Raw genomic sequence first — 15564 nt, 5'->3', positions numbered from 1 at the left:
CGGAACCGGAGATTGAACTCAGGCCCTTGCACTTGCCAGGGAAGCACTTATTCCACTGAGCCATCTCTCTGGCCCTACCTAGAAAGTTGTAGAACAATTTTCTGTTCTTAGCCCCACTGGCAATGAAATAAACTACTTTTTAATGGTATCATCTTGTGGAATGGTCAGTAACCAATTCTCTTATATCCACATTAGAACTGGTTATCCACATGAGGGTCTTTCCTCTCAAAATGGAGCAAAAGCAAATAGCTGTGGTGCCGGCACTGCCCTGGCCACAGCCTTCCCTAGTCACCCGAGACCCTCCAGCTGCTCTACAGGCAGCGCTGCTCAGACAGGGTGCTGGCTGCGCCACCGGCACACGGGTACAGCAACAACCAGACAGCTGCCGGCCAGGGGCCACTGACCAAGCAGGCTGAGCCCTCCGCATAGCTTCAGTGCTGGAGGAGGGGTGCAAGGTGAACTCCCCACTCCCAACTGCTAAGAGGGAAAGCCCAACCAGCCACTGGGGCACAGGGAGCCCCTGCAGGTTCTCTTCTGGGAGGAACAATCCATAATTACCTGAGGCAGCTTCAGTCATTTTTTAAAAATGCTCCAAAATTAAACACTAGATTTTCTTGCCCCTCTAGAAACAAGCGTAGAGGTAGAACTCTTGAAGACACTGGTGCAGGCAAACCTTTTCTGAACAAAATGCAAATCACATAGGAGCTATCACAAAGAATCAGCAACTGGGATCTTATCTATCAAAAAGTTTCTGCATTGCAAGAGAATCCACCAACAGAGTGAAGAGACAACCCAAAGAGTAGGAAAAAAATCTGCCAGCTGTTCCTCAGACAAAGGATTACTTTGTCCAAAAAAAAAAAAAAAAAAAACCAAACCAAACAAAAAGACCCCCTACATTGAATGACCCAATCCAAAAACGGGCATATGTGATAAATACACACTTCTCAGATGAAGTACAAACAGCAACTAAATATATGAAAAAAATGTTTAACATCATGGTCATTTGAGAGATGCAAATTAAAACAACAATGAATTCTATCATACCCAGAAAGAATAGCTATTACCAAGAAATCAACCTGGGGCTAGGGAGATAGCTCAACAGCATAAGTGCCTGCCAGGCAAGTGCAAGGTCCTGAGTTTGATCCCTGGTACCACATAAACAAAACATAACAAAGAAATCAGCCAGTAACAAATGCTGGTGGGGGCATGGGGAAAAAGGAATCCTTCTCCACTGGGTATATCCGTTATGGAAATCAGGGTGGAGACTCCTCTAAAAACTAGGACTAGAGGTTCCATTCAACCCAGCTAGTCCCCTTCTTGGTACCTTCCTGAAAGAATTAAGAACATCACACCACAGTGATACATGCATACCCAGCACAGTTTGTAACACCCAAATCTTGCAAACTGCCAAAATGCCCATTAGCTGGCGAATGGATAAAGGTGTGGGATAATTGTGCACTACTCTGCCATAAAGAAGGATAAACTCGAGATATTGCTAGGTAAATGGATGCTCCTTGAGACCATACTCTCATGAAATAAATCAGACACAAGTGTAACTATCTCATTATGTCTCCAGTGTGAGAAACCAAAAGTGTAAATAAGGACTAAAGTATAGAATAGGTATTGTGAAATACAAGGAAAATGTTTAAGTGGAGAGGGGCACAAGGAAAGAGAGAGAGAAAAAAGCAAAGAAGGAAAAGTAAAAAAAAAAATGAGAAAAGAAGGAAAAATATGGCTCAGTAGAATAAGTGATTCCCTGGCAAGCGCAAGGGCCTGAGTTCAATCCTAGTTCTGGGGGGCAAAAAAAAAAAAAAAAAGAAGGAAAAATAGAAATTAAGCTTTTTGTAAATGGGGAAAGGAGAGATTGGAGGAAAGGAAGGGAAATGGGGAAAAAATAAACGATATCAGGTACAGGTACAAATTCTCTATGATGAATGGGATCATTATGTGTATTTAAAATGTACTCAGGGGGCTGGGGAGATGGCTCAGTGGAATAAGCACTTCCCTGGCAAGCGCAAGGGTCTGAGTTCAATCCCCGGTTCCGCAAAAAGAAAAAAACAAACAAACAAAAAAAAAAAAACAACAAAATGTACTCAAAAAATCTGACTGGAAAAAAGAATAGAAACAAATTTACAGAGCAGAAAACTTAGATCATGCAGAAACCAAGAGTAAAGAATCTTACATCTTCTGCAACCCCTGATCCTAATCTTTTGTCACTTTCCACCTCAGTACTAAGAGTTGGTGCAAACAACTACATCATCTATACTTGTGGGAAAGTGCAGCGTGTTTATTTTTCTCCTTGTTGGAGCCTCATCCACAATGCTCCAAGTAGGCCAGGCCCTAACATCACCCATCTCACAGGCCAACAGATTCCTCCATCGGCCTCACCAGCTCCTGAGGGTATGGCTGTGGAGGTTCACTTTCTCCTGCGTGACCTCACTTGACTTCCCCAGGAACCAACAAGAGCAACAACAGTAACAGTCCCACTTACAGATGAGGAAATTAGGCCTTCTTAAGAATCAGACTTGCTGGACTTGGTAGTGCACACCTGTAATCCCAGCACTCTGGAGGCTGAGGCAGGAAGATAGCCCAGAGTTTTAGGACAGCCTGAACTATATAACAAGGTACTATCTCAAAAACAAAACAAAACAAAACAGAAGGACCTGGACTTGGGGGCAACCCTGAAAATGGAGGTCACACAGTGCCAGGTTTTCTCACAGTCATTATGTTCTTGGGCTCAGCTGGAGGCAGCACCCAAAGGCTCAGCTGACTGTTCTGGTCAGAACCACGACGTGCAAGGCAGAGAGACGGTGGAGCTGGAGCACATTCTGCCATGAGCTCAGCAGGAGCCAGATCCTGCGGCCTGCAGCTGAGGGGCAGACACCACACCGCCCTCTTCCTCAGGCCCAAGCTGATGCAAGGCCTCCTCCCTCCACGCATCCGGGACAGGGCCAGCTGGCTCTGGCCAGTGCCCAGCTGCTCCTGCCAAATGGTCATGCTACATATTATGAACTATCTATCCAGCCTTCCCTCCCAGGTCCCTTGACCCTCTCTCCTCATTTCTAAACTGGCCTCTCCAGCACTGAGGCTCTTCCCCAGCTGCTTGGGGAAGACGCATTTCTCTCATGTCAGTAGAGGTTCTCTGGGTGCCTGACATTTCCTCTCCTCAGCTCTGGGAATGAGGGAGAGGTTTCAGGGACTCCATTTGCCATGTTCTCTTTGACTCTACCATCCCTGGACAGCTTATTTTAAAAATTACACACGCTGGACATGGTGGTGCTGCATGCAACTCCATCTGCTCAGGAGGCTGAAGCAGGAAGAGTGTAAGTTGGAGGCCAACCTGGCAACTTAGCAAGATCCTGCCTCAACATTAAAAAAAGAAAAGAAATGAAACCAGAGGAGCTGGGATGCAGCTCAGTGTTCCCTGGATGCAAAGTCTAGTATTAGAGAAAATAGACACTAATTTTTCAAATTGCTCTCCCATTTATGCCATCATTCTAACCTGACACTACCCTCATCTCTGGAGGTGGGATGCGTCAGGTTATAGCACTGTGGCCTCCATTCTGCAGAAGAAGAAACTAAGGGACCACACAGCTAAAGGCTCACCCAAGCCACAAGGCGAGCTCCCTACCTCTGGCCTAATTTACCTGTACTGACCTGCATACCGATCACCAGACTAAAGCGTATATGGTATTTGCAGGTGTCCCAGAACAGTATCAAAGGCAAGACTGAGACAAAACAGAAATGCCTGGACCAAGGGGATCAGGCCCCCTGAACTGTAGCTATCTGCGCAGGGCACCTGAGAGGACTTGGCCAAGCAAGGCCCCTAACTATGAGGTCCACTTCTCATCTCCCCCAGCTGCTCTCCAGGGGAGGAACAGCCAGGGCCAGCAGCCAAGATGCCGCACGACCTTTGCTCTAGCCTCACTGAGGACTCCGTTAAAGCCCACAGGCACAAGGGAGGACAAAAAAGGAGTCGAAGAATGATGTGGGGAGGTTTGCCCCCCTCATGTACAAGGTGTGAGGTGTAAGAACAGGAGCTGGGCTGCTTCTGCATGTGGGTGTCAGGGAGGAGATGGTTAAGGAGTTTTGATATAACACAGTGACTGTTTAAAAAAAAAAAAAAACTCAGCACATACACATAAGCAGCCCCAAGTTTCAGAAGTGAGGAAAACCATGGTGATTAGCTTGAGGGAACTTAGCCACCAACGCAGCAGAAAGCGCCACCTGCTCTGACTAACAGGTTCCAGCTACTAAATGTCACTTGCTTTTCCACATTGACTTTTGCTTTTCTCCAGTTGCCAAAAGCCTCTCTGATGGCCAAGCGGAGCCCTGCATTAGGAAAAGAGGCCTGAGGTGTTGCAGAGTTAGAGGTGGGACACAAACAGAGCTCCACCATCAATGGGCAAATGGCAGGCAGAGAGTCCCCTGAGCTGGCCAGAAAGGACAGTGTCCCATGATGAGGTGTGGACACCCAGGGAGACAGCAGAAGGTTGTGCAGTCTTCTCCCCGGGCTTGGTCGCAAGGGTAGGAAGTACCCCGCTTTCAGGAGAATGGGGTCCACGTAGCTTCTGACTCTTCCTGAGAAGCCTGTGGTTTTGGAACAGCTGGGTTGCATCAGTTTTCCTCCTGGGGTGTGGGTCCCCCAAAGGGGAAGTGTGCTCCAAATTCTGCAGACACAGTTTAGGGAAGCTAGCAGGAAAACACCGCAGGGCACAGTGACTTTCACACAATCTGGTTAAACATGGTCCAAAGCAGTTCCCTATTCTACAGGTCCCTGTGCTCACTGCCGGAAAAGCTGACAGGATCCTAGAAAATCACATTAACTTACAGGTAGCTATCCCACCCAGTGACCTGGGGCATGGCTCTTCTTCCCAACTCCCTCTGAAACCCCTCTCCCCAACAAAGGTCGATGGCTTTGAAGGTTCAGTGGGGTGACTGGGTCACCCTGAGCATTTGCAAGCCTAAGTCGCCAACGTTCCCTCTATTTATAGGGTCTCTATGGAAACAGGGCCAGCATTAGAGAACTAATTGCTGTAAAAACCCACAGAGTTCTACTGTCAGGATCCAGAGTGGATTGTGGAAGTCTCCAGTTGCCCTTGAGAAGCTTCGGGAGAGGTGCAGGAGAGAAATCATATGACCCCAGGTGTGGGGCTTGGGACCCCAATGGTGGAAAGGAGGACCAGCTTGTCTGCCTCAGGCCTACTTGGGGATTCTGTTGGGAACACAGTGGTGAAAGATTTTTGAAATATTTTTTCCATCTCCAGTGTTATAGTTGACATTAAAAACAAACAAACAAACAAAAACGACAACAAAAAAAACCCCAGATCTCACCTCTAGGGCAAATGACTTTTTCATCCCAACCCTATTTTAATTCCTTACTCTTTGATTGCTTAGAGAAGTCGGCCAGGGCTGCGCGGGGCTATGCAAGCCAGGAAAGGAAGGTCATCTCATCCATGGGGTCTTTGGGCAGAACTGACACAACAGACACCAGCGTAGAAGACTTTGATTGAAGTTGGTGCCATGCTGCGCCCTCTCTGCCTCCTCCAGCCCTATCATCCTTCTCCACCTCCCCATCCCATAAAGCCTTCTCTGATCACACCCATCTCCCCGGATTGTGCTCCGCTCTGAACCTGTCAGTGCTCGTTACCTGCACTGCTTATTTTGCAATTAGTCGTGCACTGCCTGGTCTCCCTCTTTGTGTCCCTAATATTATCTAGGAGTGATCTCAAGCTAACATAGTGGTTGCTATTTAATTACCTGTTCCAAATCTATAAAGCCATTTTTAAAAGGTGATTTGATCCTTAGATAACTACTTCTTCCCAAGACTTAACCTTTTCCAAAATTTAACATGCTCCATCAAGCAGCTTTTGCTTGTGTCTAACCCAGATACCTCCTGCTACAGCTTGAACCTTTTCTCAGTCTATCATCTTAGCAACGGCCATGACTGAGTTGGCTGGGAGAAGAGGAACACAGAACAAGCCAGGATGTTTACTGTCTCCACAAACTCTTCCGGGAGGCCTTTGCTGGCGTTCAGGTCCGAAGAGTCAGCCTAGTTTTCTGTGGTGGACATTGCTCAGTTCACTTGGCTGGTCTGAAAAGTCAAATATTATTTTTCTAACACAATCACCAAATATACCTGCTATCCCCTGACCGCTCTGTTCTAACTCCTTCACGCAGAAAATGACTCCAGGATTTGGCCGACAAAGGTGGACTCTGTCCAGCTATGGCCTCATTTCTAAAATGTCTGTGGGGATTTCCAAGGGAGATGCCACTTCTCAGGGGACAGATGAAAACTGAGTTGAGTTGAATTGGCTGCAAGACCACCACATGAACTTGCCAGAGCCTCACCCCAACATCCTTTTAACCTGAGCCCCAAATTCTAATCCTATGGAATGTTTCAACTTGTCCCTGATGGAGACACTCTTGTTAATGGGATTGGCAGCTAACACACAATCAGATACACAACAGGAAGCACATTCTGGAAACTGCAAGGAGGGCAGCTGGGACTGAATCTCGACCCCAATATGTGGCAGGAGAACAGAGAGCTTTGTTTGCCACATGCTTTCCCAGCAGTCCCCTGTTCCTCCAGATCCCACAGGCAGAGCTGCTTGGAAGACTGCTGGGGTGGGGTAGGGGCAGGGCACTCCTGGCCCTCAGGACCCCATTACCTCACATAGAGTGCAGGCAGGAGGAGCCAGCGACCTCAGCATTCCTCACCACCTTCTGCTGCTCCTGACTAGTTGGGCTGACAGAATAGGGCAGAGGAGGCCCAAGGATTTAGCCTGGGCCACTTCATGCTTCTAGTTAGACAGCCCTCTTATTTGGTAATTAAGATCCCTGCCCTTTTTAAAATCTCTTGCTCTAAACTGGGTATAGTGATGCATACCTGTAATTATAGCTTTTGGGAGACTAAGGCAGGAGCATCACAAGTTCAAGGCCAGTCTAGACAACAACAAAAACGACTCTCATCTCAAAAATTTAAAAAATTGCTCCAAACCTTACTAAACTCTGTTTCTGATTCTATCTCTATTTATGCTCAAAGTGCCCTTAAATTCAGGTAGCTTTCTTGAAAGTATTTCACCTTGTTTGACCTGAGAGCTTACTGTGAGGCAGTTAGTGCCTACTGCTAAAGAACACTTGCTTCCTGATTTCTTTTTTTTTTTTTTCTTTTTTTTTGGCAGAACCAGGGATTGAACTCAGGTCCTTGCACTTGCCAGGCAAGCACTTATTCTACTGAGCTATTGCCCTGGCCCCTGATTCCTTGTTTTCAGGTCTACCAAAATCCACCTCCCCTGGTGCAATCCACTCTAGGGTCCAGCTGCCACTTAACTGCAGGGGTCTTTAAGCCTACATGCACAGCGCCCCTAAGATACCAGGAGAGATTTCCACAAGTCTTAGGCAGCCACACTCCATCCCTGGAACCCTCCAGAGGTTCAGAGTACACACAATTTCATCCCGCCTACGTTCCCACAATATAGCTTATGTTCTCCCTCATTAAGGAAAATAAAAATAGAGATGTGAGACCTACCACAAATTTTAATAAAACCCTGGATCTTAAAAAAACAAAAAACAAAAACCAGAAAGAAAGAAAGTAAACAAGCCAGTTATGTTGGTGCAAGCCTGTAATACCAGCACTCTGGGAGGCTGAGGCAGGGAGATTCACAAGTTCAAACTCAGCCTGGGTAATTTGGCAACTCAGCAAAACCTTATCTCAAAAGAACAAAAATGGTGGGGCTGGGGCTGAGACTCAGTGGGAAGGCTGTGAGTTCAATCCCAGTATACCCCACCCCTATCTCCACCCTGAAAAAAAGTAAAACTAGCTGGGCATGATGGTGTGTTTGTAATCTCAGATGCTACTTGGGAGGCTGAGGCAAGTTGATCACAAGTTCACATTCAGCCTGGACAATCCTGCAAGAGCCTATCTTTTAAATTTTTTTAAAATTCGACACAAGGTCATACGATGCAGGTCAGACTCGTAGTGATCTTCCTGTCTCAGTCTCCCCAGTGCAGGGAATACAGGCATGTGCCACCACGCCTGCTTCTGGGGTGGCATGGCACATATTGGCCTTGGGACCTTGTGCTTGCCAAACAGGCACTTAAGACTGCTGAACTATCTCCCCAGCAAGAGCCCATCCTGAAAATGTTTAAAGGAGGTTGGAAGTGTGCAGTTCAGTGGTAGAGCAGTTGCTTAGCAGGCACAGGGCCCTAGATTCCACACCTGGCCCCAGCCAGACCACAAAAAAAAGCAACTTTTTCTTGGCTTAGGTAATGAGTAGTTGAGGTGTCTACGTTGTTGTTGTTTTTAAATTTAAACAGTATATCTGTGTTCCCAGGCACCTTTATGTATTTCCTATTTCACTATTTAAAACAGTGCCTTTCCTTCTGGAATGCTGGAGTAACAAGCATCTTTCATGGGACTTGGGGTGGCCAAAGCTTTCATTGCCTTTCTAGTTTCCACAGCAAGCAGGCAGGAGACCAGCACATCATGTGATCAGGAGAACCAGTTGCTGGAACCCAAAGAGGGCTTGAGTTAGAAGCACACAGAACTATGGCAGCAATGGAATTTAGAGTTTCTCTTTCTTCTTCAGGGAAAGTTAGGAATATGCCTCCAAAATTCTGGATTATTCCTGAGGATTGTCAGGGGAAAGTCTCAGGAAAAGGCCCCTGGCCAGCACCCTCAGACCCTCCCTTCCAGGAAAGGCTCAGTTCCTGTGGCTACACAATGGCTGAGGTGCTCGATTTCCAGTTCTGCAGTGTGTTGGGACAGAACCAGCATATGCTTCTGTTCAGTCATGGACCCCAAGATGTAGAAAGCTTTACCAATATACTGTTTTACTTATAGCACTGGGGGTGGAACCCAGAAGCTCAAACATTCTACGTAAGTGCTCTATTGCTGAGCTATACTCCTAGCCTTATATCTTATCTTAACATTTTTGTTTTTGATTCAGTGTCGCTCCATGTAGTCTAAGCTGCCCTCAAACTCATGATCTTTCTGCCTCAGCTTGTTTAGTGCTGGGATCATATAGCTAAGCACCACCATGCCTGGCAAACCCTATTTAAATTTTATTTTGAGAAAAGGTCATCCTAAATTGGCCAGATCAGTCTCTGATTTGTGATCATCCTGCCTCAGCCTCAGGAGTAGCTGGGATTACAGACCTACACCACCACACCCTGCAGACCTCGGATTTTCTTTTTTTTTTTTTTTTAAATTAATTTATTTAGTGTGTGTGTGTGTGTGTGTGTGTGTGTGTGGCCAGCTCAGCCCACCAGGGGACAGGGCTGGCTGGCATGTGGTGCTGGGGGATTGAACCGCAGTCCCTGTGCTTTGCCAAGCTTGTTCTAAGTACGTGCTTTAGACCACTGAGCCATCTCACCAGTCCCAGACCTCGGATTTTCAACAGGATCTCTTTCTGCCCAGCTCCCTTCCTCCCTACTCCCACCCTCACTGAAGCTGGAGAACGGAGAATGCTGGTGTTTTTTGGTTGGTCAGCAAGCTCTGTGGCTGGCTACCCCATCATCTCCTCCAGGAAGTAGAGAACCTATAGCAAAGAACTACGTATCAAGAACAAATGAATTAAGATAAATTCCTGTGATTAAACATGACTCTGAGCCTCAACTGGCAGGAGAATGTGGCTGAAATGTTGGGTTCCTGTGCAGGACTTTTGGCTGAAATGTTCTATAAGAACACATAAATGTTCTGAGTTGTAGAAAAGGCCCCCCGAATATATGCACATGTCTCTCCCTTGTGTCAGTGCTCATTCTCACGTTATTTTTCTATCACAGATAAGCTTGAAGATTGCTACTTAACTATATCTTTTTCTTTCACTGGTCTTCCCCACCCCATAATCACAGATCCCAGGCTACCACAGAAGAAATTTATAGTGATAGAGGTGTAGCACAGTGGGAGTGCAGTTTTACCTAGCGACCACAAGACCCCAGTTCCATCCAAAACTCTGAAAAAGAAATTTACAAGGACAGTATGATCCTCCACAGTGCTGAAAGACTAGAAGCCCATAGGAGCCCCCAAAACTGCTACTTGTCACTAGGAAAGCATCACTCAGATCTCTTCGGTAGAAACTAAAATTTGATCCCCTTTCCCTTGGAAGCACTTTAGGCAGACTTATGTTTCTACCCCTTTCTCAAGATGATTTTGTTTATTTTTTATTTTTTATTTATTTATTTATTTTGTGGGCCCAGGGATTGAACGTAGGATCTTGTGCTTGCCCGGCAAGTGCTTAGTCTACTGAGCTATCTCCCTGGCCAAGATGATTTCCTTTAATGTACTTAATCCATCATAACACCTTGTACTAGCACAAGAAAGCAGACATGGTTCTAGTCTTAAAAGTTCAAAATGAAGAAGAAGAAAAAAAAAAAAAGAAGCCAGAACTCAGAACTGCTGATCTGCCTCGGCCAAATACAGGTGTGGGGCAGGAAGTATTCATAACTAAGCCATCTCCCTTTATTTGGTGCCACCATCAAACCCAGGGCCAGTCAGCTTCTACCTGGTTCCAGAGCTATTCCCAGGTTCAGAGCCAATGACTGAATTTTTCCATCCCTGGAAAACTGTGTCAGTCTTGGAAAACAACTTTTCCAGCACTGGAAAACAAGTTTGGACACACTCCAATATTCCTAGTTCCATTATTCAGAAAAGGGCTCGGGCTGGGGAGATGGCTCAGTAGAATAAGCCCTTCCCTGGCAGGCACAAGAGTCTGAGTTCAATACCCAGTTCCACCAAAAAAAAAAAAAAAACCAAAACAGAAAAGGGCTCACCAGAGTTGGTGATTTGCCTGGGATCACATAGTAAATAAAACTGCTGTGGCCCCCAAATTCACATCTGGCTGGGAAGCCTCCACCCCATAGTAAACATGTTGTGATCATGCAGAGGTAAACAGGAAAAGGCTCAGGTCTCCTCTCCCTCCCCCATCAGCTATGTTTTCTCCTCCTTGCAGCCAGCCTGGGTCCACAATTCTGAGCTTGACTTCCTGGGTTGTTTTTTGTTTTTGTTTTGAGATGCAAGGTATCTTTTTCTCATACTGCTCTCAATTCTGGTTCAGGGCAGTTCAGCACCAAATGTCAAGTACAGAGTTGTTGCTGTATCTGCCCCTGACTAGAATGAGGGTGTCACCAAAAAGAAGAAAAAGATATAGAAGGGTAGGAACAATGAGCTGAAGACAGCCTTAACTGAAGAGACAAAGAGACAATGCAGCCCCCACACCTCGGCCAGCCCAACTTCACTGGGGAAAGCATCTGGGGAAAAGAACATAGCTAGCATATGCACTGCAGGCAGAAGCTGAGCTGCAGAGAGGAAATTTCCAAAGTTGCCTCTGCTGGACTACGGGTGAGGGTCTCATCTGTCCAAGAATCAGGGTTTGCTGGCCAGATTCCTCTGGGCCAGTCCAAGATGAGGCAAAAGTCTGCCGCAGAAGGCTTGCCTCCCCCAAACAGCATTAGGAAAACCCTTTCCCTTACCATCTCCCTTAAATTAGAAAACACACCTCCTGACCAACAGGGTAGCCTGAGAGGTGACACTGGGATGGGTACCTAGGAGTTCTTGGGCCTAATGGAATGGAAAGCTTCATGCACAGCCTATTAACAGAGCTTGCCTTAGACACAGGGCCAGCCCATACCTCTGAAAAGGGTAGCAACAGAACCAGAGCTCAGATCTGAATATCTACCACTCATTTTAAAAGTACATGCAACAAAGAGTTAGATGTCTCCCTTCCCAAGAAATACAGGGGCACAAACAGTGAACACAGGTAAAAGCACACACTCACCTGTGTTCTGACTTTCTGACTCCCAGCTGCTCAGGCCAAATGAGGAATGTCATTGGCTTATTCTGGTGAGCTCCTTAGTGCCTGCTGCCATAGGATACAGGCTTCATTTAACCTAATGGGAGTCCTTTCTGAACTGCTAGCCCAGACCCTGCACCCTCTCCACAGAAAATCCCCGAGGGGTCAATCTCCAAGACACCTAAATTCCTTCCTTGGGCTGACATCCCGATCAGCCCTATTATGAGCTGGCTTGAGAAGCAGGAGCCTGCAGTCCTGGTGGTGGCTCCAGTGAAGGTGCATTATTTATCAAGGCTGCTGTTTTAATTGATACCAAGATACATTCAATACAGCTCACCAATCGTCTGGACAATCTCAGGCTGGAAAATAAACAGCTCCATGTGAATGGCTCTTTGAGATTCTGGTTTTAGCTGCCGGCTCAGCATGAGTGCAACTTGAACTGAGGCCCCAACAAGCCCAAGCACAGCTCGGCCACCTGTCAGTTCTCCACCCTGGGGGTTGGTTCAGAAGGCAGGGAGGGATCTCCAAGCACTAGCTTAAACTCGGGCTCCACCTAATGGCAAGAACCCCCCTCCCCCGCCCTTTCATAGATGAACAAACTGAGCTTCATCCAAGAAGGTGAACAAAAATCCAATGGGAGGACTCACTGGCAAAAGAAACTAATGGTCACCTACTTGTTCTCCTACGCTGCAATTTTGTCCCCTGCCATCCTACAGGAGGGAGGGTGATGTCAACTTTTTAGTTAACATCTTGCATTTCTCCAGCCCTTTGTCTGAGAATAGCACTTCACACACGTTATTTCCAACAATCTCAGATGGGTGAGTCACTAGAACGTCTGGGAATAGTGGGAAACAAACAGGCCTGAAATGAAGCTGACAGACAGAGGCACAAATGGTACCTGACGTCGCCCCTAGGATTCTAGCACAACATCCGCTCATCCTCGCTGACCTTAGGCTGGCTTCCCCATCACTTGGGTCCAATTAAAGCACTTCTGCGTGGGGTGGGGAAGGCTACGTGGCGGGCTGGACTTGCCAAGGGACGGTCTGTGCTCACCTTTAAATCAGGAGGCTTGCTTCGGGAACCCGGGTTGGGTGCCGCCCCAGCACTCGCATCTGAAGTTGGCCCGCTTGCGGAGTTAGCACCCGCGGCCTCCCCGGGCCGGAGGTCCGTGCCCGGCAGGTGGCAAGCTGCATCCTCCAGCCCAGCTCCATCCTCCTCGCCCGGCTGCTGCTGCAGCTCGTCCGATTTGCACCTCTTCATGGTTTGTGCGGGTCTGCAAGGGGAATCTGTCCTTCCTGGACGCCGTCTTGGGGGAGACCGCACCCCCTCGTACGCTCAGAAATGAGGCCTGGGGCTAAATTATTAAGGAAAGGAGTCGGCTGATCACAATTTCTTACATTTAAAAAACATTTTTTAAAGGAGGCTCAGGGAGAGCCTTGGAATAGCTGATTCCGACCTGGGGAGCGAAGGCAGGTCACAGTCGAGGCTGTGCAGCAGGAGTCCCTGGGCTGTCATTGTGCGGAAGCGGGAAGGTACCCCCCACACCCCAAACTTTGTGCTTCAGGGCATGGGCTGGGCGGTGGGGGGGAGCTAGGCGCACAGCGCATCCCTCCCTGCCGGCGGGATGCAGGGCGAGGCAGGGCGCGGGGCGGCCGGCCGGGCAGGACCTCGCAGGCTGCCCTCTCCGCCGGCTGCGGCCCCCGGCCCTGCCCCCAGCCCCTTCCCCGCATGGGCCGGCCGCGGAGCAAGCAGCGCGCCCGGCCTCCTTTTCACTCGCGCCCTGCTCCCCTCCCGCCCGCGGTGCTTCCTGCTGCAAAGCCGCGACCGCGGCCGAAGCCCGCCGCGAACGCGCAACCTACCCCGCCCGAGAGCGGGAAGGAGGAACCAGGAGGGAGTGACGGGGCAACTCGCCAATGGAAAGGCCTGGAGCTGAGGGGGCGTTGGCCGCCGCGCTTTTTGGGGGTTGGTTGCACCGTGCAATCCCTAGTCCTCTTCTCTCCTGGAGTGGTCTGGAAGGCCAGGTGTCGCTGCGTTGTGGCATTGCGGAGGGCGGGCTGCGGAGTAAAGGCGGGGGCTGAGGGTTGAGGCGGACGGACCAGGTCTGGCCGGTTGCTTCCCTCCCAGGAAAGCGTGTCCCAGGAACCCCTCCCTTCCTGTAGTTGACAGGGAGGTGGCACAATTGGGATGTTTATGATCACTGTCTCTTTTCTGGTCCTAACTTTGCAAGTTATATTACATTCATCCCACCTAAGAGGAAGAAATCATTTCCTTTAGGATGGTTGGTCTGAGTCACAAGCCCCCTATTGATAATGGAAATCGTTCCCTACCCCCATCTTGAGTCTTAGCTTTATGCTTTTATTAGGCAGTACTTCATATTACAGCACAACAACATATGTGAAAGTCCTTTGCTCACTGTGAAGCTGCTTTTAAATAAGAATGGTTATTGATAGCAAGAGGTTGGTATACTCAGAAGAGTACAAAAGGAGTGCTACCTATTCTTCCATAAACATCAACCAACTTATGCTAAGTGCCCTGATTCAGAAAGGAGCAATGTTGGAAGTTAATAACTCTATCTGCAAATTGCATGCCTCCTGTGATTACAATGATCTGTGCTTATCCAGCAACCAGTGGTTCTCAAGGTGTGGCCCTTGGACCAGGGGCAACAGCATCACTTAGATGCTTGCTAGAAGCGCAGATTATCAGCTGGGGCATAGGGACTGCAAATTTGTAATTCTAGCACTCAGATGGATAAAGCTGGAGGACCACTAAGAGTTGTAGCCCAGTTTGGGCTGCGTAAATAGTAAAAACTTGTCAGAGAGAGAGAGAGAGAGAGAGAGAGAGAGAGAGAGAGAGAGAGAGAGCAAATTTTTGCAAATCTACTTGAATCAGAAGTAGTGGGCTCACAAATCTATTTTGAGGAGTACTCTGGGTACTCCTGATACATGCTAGCATCTGAGGAACATTGGCCTAGCCACTCTCAGTCTGTGAGTCACCATGATGATCCCTGAAGGACTTTGCAGCTTATGAAGCTCCTTCACGCCATTTGGTCCATTTGATCCTCACTTCAGTGCTACTAGTCTGAGTTCCCTGACTGTCTGTCTTCTCATCCCAACCACGCATTTGGATGTGCATCCTAGAAGAGAGCAAGTTGTTCAGAATTTACACCAGCCCAGCAGCCGCTTTCTAAATTTCTAAATTGAAATTCTAAACTAAGCAGTTTTATTTTTGGCAGCCAAGAATTTCGGATGGGCTGGGAATGTAGAGCCACTCCTCACTTCACTACAGCGTAGGGTATCAAGTGCAAGTGTAAAGCATAAGCCCTTAGCATTCTCAATGATGAGGAATGGCAGAGCTGCCAATGTGAATGGTGGCTAGGACTAGACAGAACTTGTCGGGGCAGGTGTGCCTGCTCTGCAAGGTGGAAGGTGAAAATACCCCGCTCTCAACCCCTGTGGCCCAGGGCAGTGGCCCCAGAGATCCTGGGGAAGTCTTGGGTGGCAAGTGGTAGTGAGCAAATAGTAGACAGTAATGACACATGTTTGTGACCTGACTTTAAACTGAAGGAAAGTGGAGGGATTCTACACGAACCTCCAAGAAAAGAGAGCATTAACTTTAGATTTTTGCAAAATCAGATCTTCTTCTTCTTCTTCTTCTTCTTCTTCTTCTTCTTCTTCTTCTTCTTCTTCTTCTCCTTCTCCTTCTCCTTCTCCTTCTCCTTCTCCTCCTTCTCCTTCTCCTTCTCCTTCTCCTCCTCCTCCTCCTCCTCCTCTTC

General features: G+C 47.9%; 1 protein-coding gene across 4 annotated transcripts in view; it reads right to left on the bottom strand.

Annotated features, from left to right (window-relative positions):
• Tmcc2 (transmembrane and coiled-coil domain family 2) overlaps positions 1-13602 on the bottom strand; it is a 42069-nt gene extending 28467 nt beyond the window's left edge. The window contains exons 1-2 of one of the 4 annotated variants that reach the window (XM_023701194.1): positions 13249-13602; positions 12846-13146 (exon numbers count right to left, since the gene is read on the bottom strand). In XM_023701194.1, coding sequence (XP_023556962.1) covers positions 12846-13052 — 207 coding nt within the window. In that variant the 5' untranslated portion in view covers positions 13053-13146; positions 13249-13602. Of the gene's footprint in view, positions 1-11777; positions 12265-12845; positions 13147-13248 lie in introns of those variants that run through there. The other 3 variants (XM_023701197.1, XM_023701195.1, XM_023701196.1) reach the window with 3 other exon arrangements.
• Between the last annotated feature and the right edge of the window lie 1962 nt (positions 13603-15564).

Source organism: Octodon degus, unplaced genomic scaffold, assembly GCF_000260255.1.
Source record: "Octodon degus isolate 3935 unplaced genomic scaffold, OctDeg1.0 scaffold00131, whole genome shotgun sequence".
Lineage (NCBI taxonomy): Eukaryota > Metazoa > Chordata > Mammalia > Rodentia > Octodontidae > Octodon > Octodon degus.
Note: the sequence above shows the minus strand (reverse complement) of the source record. Positions and strands in the feature narration are given on the sequence as shown.